A 14,256-nucleotide genomic window follows, 5' to 3' on the forward strand; every position below is an offset into this window, starting at 1 on the left:
CTGTTAGATGTATTATTTGTATCTGTTGGTCTAGTTTCAAGATATTTTTTAATTATTTTAATCCATTTTTTAATTATTTGTTCGTTCATTTGAATCAATTTTATATATTTTTTTGTCTCATTTTTAGTTATCAATTTATTTTAATCTGTTTTTATATATTTATTTTAATCTTATTTTTAATTAATTAGTTTATTTATTTATTCTCCCTGACATGGATGTATTGTATATAGTATGTGCCTACAACAAAGATCAATTCAAGAATGATCATTTTCCCTCTTAAATGATTTCACACACGGCTCAGTTTGTTTAACTGCAGCGATTCATCATGTTAATGAGTTTTAACCATGCTTTTGGACATTGCAAGCGTTAGAATCCAGATTAAAAGTCCAATATTCATTCTACATTACCATGACATTTGGAAATGCTTGATTAAACTTGATTATTAGACAGCATTTTTAGCTGCAGGTCGGCCAAGCCAACACATATTTACATCACTATTATGAAACAAATCACTTTTTATCAACATTTACTTACAAAAACACCCTTGTATATCGTGATCATCAGAACAAATGTATCAGTTTGACTTTTCAGCATCAATTAAACCAATCAAAATGGCAGTGTGTGATCCTCAAAACACAAAGCGGTTGAGGTAGAACTATTCATAAAGACAAGTAGTTGCATATGTGAATGTTTGTGTGAATCAGAGAAGGGTGAATTTAATAATAAACACGTTCAAATCGATACAAACCTCAGTGTAAATGCACACCACCAAAACAAGCTACAACAGAAATGTTGCATTTTTATTAAAAAAAAAAAAAAAAAGAACAGAAAAAGAAAAACACTATACCAAAGTGCATGTGTAAAGTCGCAAGACAATAATGGTCTACATTCAATGAGGTAGAGCAAAATAACACTTGCTTGTGTTGGTAAAAACAGTATTTTCTTGCACTTAAGTTACTTCAAACTACCATGATGTCTTCATTTAGAAAAGATGCCTGTAAATAATAATGCTTTGAAGTAAACTTAACTCAAGATATTGTTCAGTGGGAAGTGCATGACAGCATTATAATAATATTGCACATTTGGGATGACTCCACACCTCATGAACATTATTGATTTAAATCTTCACTCTAATCACTTAAATTAGAAAGGATTCAGAATGTTGCATTTGCATGCAGTGAAGTTGTGTATGCATGCATTCATGTAAATGCATATGCGTATTTCAGAGCGGTAGTGGTGTTTGCAATCCCACATTTGCACATAATAAATACAAACTCGACGTTTTCCCGTCCCGTCTCCATCACCTGTCGAAGCAGGGGTAAAGCGCGCTGGGCTGGTAAGCTCTTCCAGGCACGTTCACCTTGGCGTCCATGTTCTGTGTGTGTCCGAGGCCTCGTATCGGCGCTGTGGACGTCAGGTATGTTGTGGGGCCTTGCGCTGAAACGACCACCGGCTGGCAGGTCTGCATGTACTGTGTGTTCGGACGCTGCATGTACTGGTGCAAAGACCCGCTCTGACCCGGGACTGGGTATGCCGTCTGCTGATGCTGGCATTTCTGCTTGTTTGCTTCCTTTACATCACTGTCGTGAGCACTGAGGGAGAGGGAGGGAGAGAGAGAGAGAGAGAGAGAGAGAGAGAGAGAGAGAGAGAGAGAGAGAGAGATTTTTTGATTTTTCAAAAAACATTTATTACAAAAATATTTAACAATTTTAAAAACTTTCAAATGTAAATGTTTATAGAAAATATGAAAAATCAATTTCACTGTCCATAACGGAACACAATGCCCCTCTATGGCACCATATCTTTTCAAACGCTTCTAGACAGTTAGTAGCTTTATAAAAATAAAAATCAATTAGCAGTCTAGCTTTGATCATGGCTCTAAACATCATCACAACATCATAATCACCTTTTTGTTCAATTTTCCTCTTTCTGCTAACATATACTGCCATTTTTGCCTTGCCTACAATAAAATTAATCAATTGGCATTCATCTTGTCTTCTTCTGGTATATTTAAAACCAAAAATAAAAACTGTTACAGTAAAATTCTCATCAAAACGAATGAAAATATCCTTCAACAAGTCAAATAAAGGCTTAAGTCTTGAGCAGTGCATAAACATGTGAAAAACTGTTTCTCTTTGAGAACAAAAAGGGCACTCTTGATTAACATTTGGATTTAAAATAGAAATAAAAGAATTAACAGCAATTATACCATGTACAATTCTCCATTGTAAGTCTCCAATTCTTTTTGTTAATGGTGGCTTATAAAGTGCCCTCCACTCTGGTTTTACATTTTCATGAACTTCAAGAATAGTGCGCCAAGGTGAATCAACTCTTTCATGCAACCCTTTTTTGTTGAAAACTTTTACACAAGCATTGTAAAAAACTTTTCCCCCAACTTTATATAAATCCATATCGGATACATTTTCCAAAAAAACTCCAGAATTTTCCCCTATATTTGGGGACAAAAAACACTTTGGAAAAGCATCTTTATCGCTAGGCAGAAGTTTCTTAGCAAAACAGTTTCCAAGCATGTTCAACTCTTTCGCTGTAAATACAGACTGCAAATTCTGAAGAAATCTTTCAACAATTCGAACTGATTTAATACCTAATAAGGCAGCCACATTTTCCACATTTTTAAAACAGGGACCAGTCACATTAATTAAACGCCCCAGTGTTACAATTTTGGATTTAATAAGAGCACCATTTGATAGTCCACATGCATGTGAGATATCCAGACGAGCACCATAAATCATGGGTTCTTCGAGTAACCAAAAAAGAGAATCTGTCTCAGTTCTTTTCACTTTAAAAAGGTCCCAAACTTTAAACAGATTTCTATAAAAAACAGGAAGCTCCGTTGTACTGATTCTCTTTGGATCCATCAAAAATAAATTTTCGCTTAAACAGAGTTCATCAACGGACTGAAGTATAACACAGGCCACTGACTTCCAGGCCATGTTCTCTGAGCTGGTAAGCAAGCGTTGTATAAATTGTAGCCGAAAGGCCGCAGTCCTGCTTTGTACATGTATGAGTCCTTGACCCCCTTCTTCTTTTTTTAAATACAAGATATTGTGCGGTATCCAGTGTAACTTGTCCCAAAAAAAGTCCAATAAAACAGACTGGATCTTTGCAAGTAAATAAGCTGGTGGGTCAATGCAGGCCATCCGGTGCCACAAAGAGGAAGCCACCAAATTATTAATCACCAAAGTACGTCCTCTGTATGATAAATTTGGTACAAGCCATTTCCATTTTTCAAGTCGGCTCTTAAGCTTTTCAACAGTTCCGATCCAGTTTTTTTGAGATACTGTTTCATTTCCTAAAAAAACTCCCAAGTATCTCAAACCATCTCTTGTCCAGCATAGACCTCCTGGAAGATTTGGTAGTGCTCTACATTTCCACTCTCCCATCAAAACTGCCTCACTTTTATTCCAATTAATTCTTGCAGATGAAATTGATCCAAAATCTTTTAGTGTCTCAAGTAATACATCAACATCACTTTGTTTATTAATCATCACCACTACATCATCTGCATATGCAGACAGACACAGAGGAATCTTACAATTCTGTAGAGACACTCCTTCTAGAACTCTCCTTAAAACACTTAAAAGTGGTTCTATTGCAAGTGTGTATAATAACCCTGAGAGTGAACAGCCTTGTCGTACTCCTCGACCCACTTTGAAAGGAGCACATAAGCCACCATTAATCTTCAGAATACTCTCAATATCACAATATAGGATTTTAACATAAGATAAAAAATCTGAGTTAAAACCAAAAGCCTGAAGCGTCTTCCACAAATAGTTGTGTTCGACGCGATCAAATGCTTTTTCTTGATCTAAGGAAATCAAGCCTATGTCAAGACCAAACATTTTAGTTACATCAAACAAATCTCTGATTAAATGAATGTTGTCAAAAATTGACCTACCAGGCACACAATATGACTGGTCAGGATGAATGACTTCATCTAAAAACTCACCCAAACGGGTAGCTAGTACTTTAGATAACAGTTTATAATCACAACACAATAAGGACACGGGTCTCCAATTTTTAATATCACTTAAATTACCTTTCTTAGGCAAAAGGGTCAAGACCGCTCTTCTACAACTTATTGGCAATCGTCCTTTTGTTAAACTGTCATTAAGAACTAATAACAAATCTTCTCCTATAACAGACCAAAAACTTTTGTAAAACTCAATCGGGATTCCATCTAATCCAGGAACTTTACCATTGTCCATACTTTGAAGAGCTTTAAACAATTCTTCCAGGCCAATAGGCTTTGAAAGTGCTATATTTGCTTTTTTTGACATTTTTGGTAATTGTCCAAAAAAAGCCTTCTCTAAGTCTTTATCTTCTTTATATTCAGACTTGTAAAGTTTTTCATAAAAACGAACTGCTCTTTCTCTTATTTCCTTAGAGTCTGACAACAAAGATCCAGACTCAGAAAGTAATGAATGAATAAAACGTTTCTGGCCATTCTTTTTTTCTAAACCAAAGAAATATTTCGATGGTACATCCATCTGTTCTATGGTTTTAAAACGCGATCTGACCAGCGCCCCCTGTGCCTTCATCTCTTGTAGGTCAGATAAAGCAGTTTTCTTTAAAAAAAGAGAATCGACATACGCTTGATTTTCACTTAATTGTGCCATATCTTGAAGATTAAGAATTTCAGCTTCTAAAACTCTTATTGACTTAGCGGTCTCCTTTGTGATATTTTGAGTATACTGTTGACAAAAAACCTTGATTTGAGTCTTGCCAAAATCCCACCAACTCTGCAGAGAAGAAAAAGAAACTTTTTCATTTTTAAAATTTTTCCAAAAAAAATCAAAAGTCTCTTTAAAAAAGGCATCATTTATCAAAGCAGTGTTAAAATGCCAATACGCACTCCTTGGTGAGACAGAATTGAAGAAAACACTGCAAATAACTAAACTGTGGTCTGAAAAACCAACCGGATTTATTATACAGCTCTTAAAAACACTGTGATGGTGTTTAAAACTGTAAAATCTATCTAGTCTTGCTAAAGACAATAGATTTTCGTGTGCATGAGCCCATGTATATTGCCGTAAATCTCCGTTTATGCTTCTCCAGACATCACATAGATCGTTTCTTTCTATTATTTCACAAAGCCGCTTACGAGAAGGCATATGTGGCTCTATATGATTGCGATCAATATTTTGTTCAACACAATTAAAATCACCACCAAGAAATAAATACTCTTCGCTATTACATTTATCTAAAGTTGAGCATAGAATATCTAAAAAAGCAACTCTCTCTATTGGAAAAGTGGGAGCATACACACAAATAAAAACCAAAACATATTTTTCAAAAAAAGCTTGAATTTTTAAAAGTCTCCCCTTCACTATTTCTTCTATCTTAAAAGAGCATGGATTAAACTTCTTTGCAAACATGATGGCAACTCCTCCACTACGTGAAGTTTTATGACTTAGAAATATATGACCATTCCATTCTTTTATCCAGTCTGTAGCATTTCTATCATCACTGTGTGTTTCTTGTAAAAAAAGAACATCAAGTTGTTTCTGCCTTATTGTTTCATGCACTTGCATTCTCTTTACATCATCTCTGGCTCCGTTCACATTTAAAGATGCTATACGGATATCTGCCATGTGTAAAGAAAAAAAGAAACTTACAAAAAATAATCTATACAGAAACACACAGCCACTCAAGGCAAAGGATCTATGCCACTTTATCATCATTATTCAGCTGGTTTTGGATTTTTGTAACAAATTTTTTCAGTCGATATACTTCTTTATCCAGAAAGGAACCTTCACTCATCAGATTCTTAGTACTTTCTGCAAACCGTTTCAGGTCTGGGAAAAAATCAGCAACCTGTACTCCTCTCTGATTTTTTGTTACTTTTAAAAACTTCTTAATTTCTTCAGCACTGTAATCATTACATATCCACTCGCTTTGTGAACAACTTGAAGCACTAGAATCAGACAATTCACTTTCACTTTCAATATTATCTGTATCATTTTTCTGATCTTTTCTTGCTTGTTTTGAAACTCTTTCTTTATCGTTGTTTCTCCTTTTTAGAGGAGTTTTAAAGACAGCTTGATCTAGGTCTACTTCACACATATTTACACTGTCTGATACAGACTCTATATCAGATAAACAATTCGTTGAACTGCTTTGTGTGTCCATCAATTCTTCAAAAATCACATTAGCTTCTTGAAGCAAGCTTACATTTGACTTTGCCTGACCCTTATCAGTCAAATCCGAATCTTTCACTACCATCATAGTTTTAACAACAGTTTCAACTGTTTGTTCACAGGCAACTTTGTTAATTGTGTCTTTGACACTCTGTGCTGAATTCACAGTTGCTGAGTTTACAGGTAGGCTTACTGAAATCACAGGTACTGACACAGATGTTCCAGCAACACTTTCCACATCTTGCACCACACTCTCATCTATCATGTCCTGCCTTGTACGTGTATTTTCGGGACAAGCACGAGCCAAATGCCCCGTTTTTCCACATCCAAAACACTTCATTGTAGTGTCAGTGGATACATAGACAGTATAGTCAAAATCATCAAATCTGAATTTCAGATTTAAATTCAGTTCAGTTCTGTTCTCACTCAAAATCATATAAGTGAATCTCCTAAAAGACACCACATGTTTGATTAAGTCCGATTTACTCCCGATCGCGATCTTTCTCACAGGAGCAACTAGCTTCCCGAAACGTGACAATTCTTTAACCAAAGCTTCATCTTTGATAAAAGGTGGAATATTAGACAAAATAACTTTCCTCGCAGGTGTTGAAAGAGAAAGCACAGGTGTAAAAAGACCACGAATTACAACTCCTCTTTCTACAACATTATTGGCATTTTCAACAGTGTTCAAAAAACAAACAACCGCATTGCTCATTCTTGACGCTGCTAAAATACTCTTATGTCCAACAATCTCACCGATAGCTAAGACACAATCTTCCACACTTGCTGCGGCCGTCACTTTAACCCCGTGACGCCGTGTTAATGAATCAAGTGACTCAACACCTTGGGCCGCCATGCCCTCGGTGATACACTGATAATCAACGGCCAGAAAAAAACACTATATTGTTTTATCTACTCAATACAGATTAAACGTCAAAAAATAGCGATATTCAACTAAGAAAAAAAGGCCACAGCGGGCAGAAAACTCATTCAAACTCACCACACGCTCTCCACGCTCGCTCACTCAACAGACGCTCACTCAACAGACGCTCACGCATGCGCACGAGAAAGAGAGAGAGAGAGAGAGAGAGAGAGAGAGAGAGAGAGAGAGAGAGAGAGAGAGAGAGAGAGAGAGAGAGAGAGAGAGAGAGAGAGAGAGAGAGAGAGAGAGAGAGAGAGAGAGAGAGAGAGAGAGAGAGAGAGAGAGAGAGAGAGAGAGAGAGAGAGAGAGAGAGGAGAGAGGAGAGAGGAGAGAGAGATTAACACGACTTTATTAGAACATTAACTTTTTCCAGATACCAGATTTCTTATCTGATCAGTGATCATATCATTCAAAAAGTCACCTATAATAATACAATTTTTTAAATAATACACATATAACATTTAAACATCTTTAAAATTTTAAAACCAACATGTCATCCAAAACCTCACACAAAACTCCTTCCACAGACCATATTTCGGAGAACCACCATGCCTTTAAAAGCATGTTCTGCATCTACTGTTCCTATAGCCAATAACTTGTTTTTTCGAGTCTTCCAAATTGCCATTTTGGCCATAACCAACAAAAAAAAATTAAATATGCTCTCTCATGAAATGTATATTTAGGACCACTTATAAAATACTGATTGGAAAAATCTTCACCAAAACCTTCAAACAAACTTTAAAAAATAAATAAATTTAAAAAAAGAGAGCGAGAGAGAGAAAGAGAGAAAGAGAGAAAGAGAGAAAGAGAGAGAGAGAGAGAGAGAGAGAGAGAGAGAGAGAGAGAGATAATATATCTCCATAATATCAATATAATATCTGTGAACATTTTACACCAGTGTTTTAACATATACACACACACATATCACTGAGGGTCACTGTGGTAGACAGTAGGGAAACACACTGTGTGTCTGACCTCAGTGTGTTTCCCTACTGTCTACCACAGTGACCCTCAGTGATATGTGTGTGTGTGTATATGTTAAAACACTGTGGTGTAAAATGTTCACAGATATTATAATTAGTTACACTGTTATTTTGTACTGTTAATTTGTACAATTAATTTAAGTTGTACATTTAGATTTAAGTTATATTATAATATTTTATTATTTTGTACTTTACAATTTTATACTTTATAATTATTCTATGTGTTCCAAGCTTTGGCAATATTGTAATATGTACAGTCATGCCAATAAAGCAATTTTGAATTGAATTGAATTGAATATTGAGAGAGAGAGAGAGAGAGAGAGAGAGAGAGAGAGAGAGAGAGTGTGTGAGTGAATTTTAAGGGGTGATGACGTCCAATATTTGTGGCATCCATCTTTTCATTTGACTGGGTTCGTACAGATGCTGTAAAATTTAATTTCAAGGACTTCAAGCACTACTTTTTTGGTTTTCAAGGACTACAATCAGAGATCTCACTTATCAAACAATATCTGTATTATCTTTCGAATTCTATAAAAGGTAAGTAGAAAAATAAAAAAATAAAAAAAATGGTACAAATAAAGTGCAGCACATGCAACGGCTGTGGTAACTTTAACCATTACTAGGACACAGAAAGATATCACTTTCCTTATTCAAACTGACCTTTTCTCCCTTGAATATATAATTGATCAGAAGAATGAAATCTGGATCATATACTTGAATAATTATATGAGCAATATTACGCTCATAGCCATGTGAAATGGCTCTATATCAGATGGTTGTGAACAATTCTTTTATCAATAAAATGAAACACTATTTTCTAATATAGCCGATTGTCCTCCAATAATTCAAGCACTTTTTCAGAAATATGGCTGTTTTCAGGGGTTTTCCAAGACTTACATTTCAAAAAGTCAAATTCAAGCACTATAAGCACCTTGTACGAGCCCTTTATAATACGCAAGCATGCAACGGCATGAGTGATTCATTAATGCTGAATCATGCATCAGCCCTTTAATTCAGCAAAATCATCATCATGCATCAGCGCTTTAATTCAGCAAAACTGGAAGTTTCAGTGAGGTCAAACACGTGTTATAGTATCACTGAGATACTTTCTAGTTTGGAATAATTAAGATTTTTGAATGTTTGTGAAAGAGTCTCTTCTGCTCACCAAGGCTGCATTTATTTGATTAAAAATACTGTAACATTTTTAAAATATTAATAAAATGTAAAATAGCTGTTTTCTATGAGAATATATAGTAAAGTGTAATTTATTCCTGTGATCAAAGCTGAATGTTCAGCATCATTACTCCAGTCTTCAGTGTCACATGATCCTTCTAATATGTTAATTTGCTTCTCAATTATTATTGGTGCTCAATTAGTTAATAATGGTTCTTACTACCATCAATATTGAAACAAGTTTTTGCTGCTTAATATTTTTGCTTAAACCATGATCCATTTATTTTTCAGGATTCTTTGATGAATATGAAGTTCAAAAGAACAGCATTTATTTGAAATAGAATCTTTTGTAACATTATTAATGTTTGATAAATTCAATGGACCCAAAACTGCAGCACAACTGTTTTCAACACTGATAATAATCATAAATGTTTCTTGATCAAATCACCATATTAGAGTGATTTCTGAAGGATCATGTGACACTGAAGACTGGAGTAATGATGCTGAAAATTCAGCTTTGATCACAGGAATAAATTACACTTTACTACAGTCGTCAACATTTGAAGTGGATCAAAACCTTTCATCAAAGTTATACATACATATATATATATATATATATATATATATATATATATATATATGTATTCACATAAAAAACAGATATTTTAAATTGTAATAATATTTCCTGTATTTTTAATCAAATAAACGCAGCGTTGATGAGCAGAAGAGACTCTTCAAAAGCTGAAACTCACATTAACAGTCTCTCGACGGCGGGCAGCATCTGGTCCCAGGTGTACGCCGACAGACGCTGGAGACGCGGAGGCCATGATGGAGACAGACGCAGGATTACCCGTGAGGACGACACACACGCCGCTGCAACCAGGGACGGCACGAACCGCAGAAATGCATGATCTTCACACAGAAAACACACACATTCTGATTCTGCAGATCATGTGCTTCATATACAGGTGAAAATGCAATGCCTGTGAGTTTACATATGATGCAAACTCCATGCACCAATGCAACATTTTTCTCAATGTCATAATCATTTGTTAACAAGCTCATTGTTTCTGCTTTAATTACATTATTTGAATTATTATATTTTTATCTAACTGATTTGTATATGTACATTTCTGAAATGCATAATTAGACAGTTTCCTCTGATAACAGATCACTCTATTGTAATGTGGACTCATGCATTTTCTGTGAAGCTGCTCTGAAACGATGTGTATTGTGAAAAGTGCTATACAAATATATGTGAACTGAGTTTAGGACTGGACACCGCACCTTGCAGAGACACCTCTAGGAAGTAGTCGGCATATTTGGACATGTAAAGCATGGTTTTCTCCATGCAAGCCATCGGCCAGCCGTCGTGCAGGTCCGTCTCGTTCACAGCGACCGGCAGGTAATACTCGATGAAGTGGGCGGCCGTGGGAAGGTACAGGTTCCACTGAAACGTCTCGAGGAGCAGCAGCTCCATGTGCAGGAGACCCTGTTTGGTCAGAACCAGGTTCATAGAGCTCATGCAGCCCAGACTGTTCAGCGTCTCCAGCTTCGGGACACGGTCTTCCCTCTCCTCAAACTTACCTGGATAATAAACACTTTGAAATGAAACTTTTGCACACCATTTTACTTTTCTCATCAGGGGTCTCATTTATAAAACTGTGCATAGGATCCTTACTAAAAGTGTATGTGCACCCAAAAGCCAAAAAAATATTCAGGCTTATAAAAGAACCTGCACAAAATTCCCAGTCGGCGGAAGATTGTGCGCACATGCGTCTCCCCCCCGGAATAACCATATATGGAGCTAACAACGCCTCGTTTTACTATGCATATCCTCATCTGCATATCACGCGCATAGGTTTAGTACGTACGATCATGCGCCCGAACTCGACAATCGATTACAAAACAGGAAATAAATACAGGTATGTGCGCTGGCTGAAATAACATCATTTTTATCCATATCTTTCACATCTACTGGAGTCAGATTCACTCGTGTTCACTCTGAAGGAATCACTCACATGGCTGGGCACTTGTAATGACACATCAAGGATGTTAAGAGGCTAAAAGCAGGTTTAAAACTTGCCTCATTGAAGTCAACAGGGTGCAAATTTTAAAAAGAGGATAACACGGTGTAGGCAACACAGATTTTTGTCGTTGTTCTCTGTATTGACAGCACTCCAAATGTACAAAAAAATGAGCTCAATGTTAAAATTGACCGGAGTTCTCCTTTAACGGGTACAAGACATTAGGGAAATATGAGACACGGATGTGCTGTCACATTACATTGTTAAAAATGATTTAGTAGCTTATTTTTGAATAAATAAATAAAATAGTATAAAATACAGAGACATTTTTTCTCAATCTTTTCCACTGGCCAAACAGTATTTTTAAATGCTTTTTATTTTTAATAGAAACAGGGCCTTATTGTGCATCATTGATCATTATTTGCGCAAAAATATTTGCTCCGAGCATGAGTTCTGCTATTATCATGCGCTAAGCAATCACAACTTATGCATGGGAAGTGGTTTTGTGCGACGCAACGGTTATAAATGAAGCCCCTGATGTACTGCAGTATCTTCAACTAGATGTTTACATTTTCAGAAGTAAATGTGAGTGATGTTTGCATGTTGCACATGGTTATGGCACATTCCAAATGTGGTGTGCTTAATGCATCATACACAATAAGAGCAGGAATTGAGTTAATTTCAGTAATGATTAATAGGAGTAAACTCTTACTGGCCAGAAGCAAGCAGGACAGAGCGACCATGTGAAGCTGCTGTACTGAGATGTCATAGCGGTCCATGAACAGGTCCAGCAGATAAACAGCTAAGTGTCTGGCCGCTGGGCACAGCTTGAACCGATTGCTGACTATAGCGATGAGGTCTGCAAAATATCGTCTAAGGCTCAGCTGTGGGGACTGGCCTTTATATGCAGGCAACCGCAGCTCCTGAAAGACAACCAATGAGACAATCACACTGCAATTAATATGTTTTGGAATATTGATTTGTGCAATAACCAAGTTAAGTTGCACACACATGCATTTATACATACCAATACGAAAATCTTACTGCAATGAAGATTTTATAAACGGCTGATCTGTGCAATAGCCAAGCAAAGATGCATATGCAACCATTCTAGTTGCATTTACATGAATGCATGCATACACAACTTTACTGAATGCAAGTAAATGCAACTTGAATTCATGCATATGCAACTTTACTGAATGCATGCATATAAAAATGTACTGAATGCAAGTAAATGCAAATTGAATTCATGCATATGCAACTTTACTGAATGCATGTAAATGCAACTTAAATGGATGCACAAATTTTCTGAATGCATGCATATAAAAATGTACTGAATGCATGTAAATGCAACTTAAATGCAAGCATATACAACTTTTCTGAATGCATGTAAATGCAACTACTGAATGCATGCATGCATATACAACTTTATTGAATGCATGCATATACAACTTTACTGAATGCATGCATATACAACTTTAATGCATGCAAGTTGCATTTACATTAATTCAGTAAAGTTGCATATGCATGCATGCCTGCCACACATTATACAAACTAAATAGTCGATTTCACTCTTTGTAATACTGATTTGTGCATGATATCATAAACACAGCTTCAGTGGCACCAAATAACACAATGACAGGGATACAAACTTTGTAACGCAGGGCCTGATAAATGTCCTCTGCAAGTTCTCCTTTCCACCACTGTCCCTCCAGCTCCATTGGGCTCCTGGAATATTTGAGGTTTGAAGATCAGATCAGCTTCATTGAGCAAAAGCACCTCAATGCATCCCAAGACAAATCAAAGCCTGAGCAACAATCAGCACTGATGACGGAGAGACTGAGGTCTTGATTGGTCCAACACTATCCTCAATCAAGAGGAGAAGATCATGAGTAACAAGCCTGAGTCTTCCTCATTGTGCACAACAGTTATTGGGTCAAACCAACTCAGTGCAGATCACAGGCAAAAAGTAACGAGAACCAATGCAACTTACTAGCACACATTAACCTACTGTGTTCTAATAAACTCATGTCAAATAGAATTGCACTACAACCGTAAGTAGTAAGCTTTCCTCAAAAGGTTAGAGTCAGTTAAGTACTTACCTCACACAAAGACGCCTGCATACAGACAGTACAATGCCAACCTACTCGGGTAATCAAAGTGTAAATCAAAGTAAGTTCAACACTATTGTGTTCACAAGCGGAGTAACAAATAACAATACACGGCACGGCGAGTGCGGATCTCAGCCAATCGGAAGACGCCTTACAACCACAGAGCAACCAATCAGAACTCATCTTTCATCAGCGTCATCACAAGGCACGAAACTTTTGTCAATGCAACGAGAAAGAAAATACTAATCACGGAAATGCACAGAAAAGAAATACGTGATTATATAAAATGGCACGTGACGGAGATGCGAGAAGAATCACTATGTTCAGTAATAGCTTTTTGTAAAAGTGCAAATGTATTTGAGCCTGTTTTAACACTATATCACCACTAGAGGTCACGCTCTCCTCAACAATGGCTGTGTTCCTGCGCTAACATCTGTTCACTGGTGTTTATAAGCCCTGTTTTTAAACTACAACTTTTAAAAAACTGCATTGGTATGAATGCTCTTCTACTGCATGAAATACATATCATATATTTTATTATTTAATCTTTATGGTTAATTGCATGGAATTTACTCTCTCTCTCTCTCTTACACACACACACACACACACACACACACACACACACACACACACACACACACACACACACACACACACACACACACACACACACACATATAGGCCTACATGCACACATACACACACTAACTCTCTCTCTCTCTCTCTCTCTCTCTCTCTCTCTCTCTCTCTCTCTATCTTTCACACACACACACACACACACACACACACACACACACACACACACACACACACACACACACACACACACACACACACACACACATATATACATGCACACATACACACACTAACTCTCTC

General features: G+C 36.6%; 1 protein-coding gene across 2 annotated transcripts; it reads right to left on the minus strand.

Annotated features, from left to right (window-relative positions):
* Window positions 1-809: 809 nt before the first annotated feature.
* On the minus strand, window positions 810-13,525 carry ccnj (cyclin J). 2 transcript variants are annotated; one of them, XM_079855694.1, is made up of 6 exons: window positions 13,369-13,525; window positions 12,919-12,994; window positions 11,979-12,189; window positions 10,527-10,826; window positions 9,992-10,151; window positions 810-1,592 (listed from the first exon to the last, which is right to left on the minus strand). In XM_079855694.1, exons 2-6 carry the CDS (start codon window positions 12,985-12,987, stop codon window positions 1,301-1,303), a joined length of 1,032 nt encoding a protein of 343 aa, XP_079711820.1. In that variant the 5' UTR covers window positions 12,988-12,994; window positions 13,369-13,525; the 3' UTR covers window positions 810-1,300. The 2 variants fall into 2 exon arrangements, with proteins under 2 accessions (XP_079711820.1, XP_079711821.1); XM_079855695.1 differs by lacking the exon at window positions 13,369-13,525 and having other exon boundaries at window positions 12,919-13,128.
* Between the last annotated feature and the right edge of the window lie 731 nt (window positions 13,526-14,256).

This window comes from Squalius cephalus, assembly GCF_949319135.1.
Source record: "Squalius cephalus genome assembly, chromosome: 21".
Lineage (NCBI taxonomy): Eukaryota > Metazoa > Chordata > Actinopteri > Cypriniformes > Leuciscidae > Squalius > Squalius cephalus.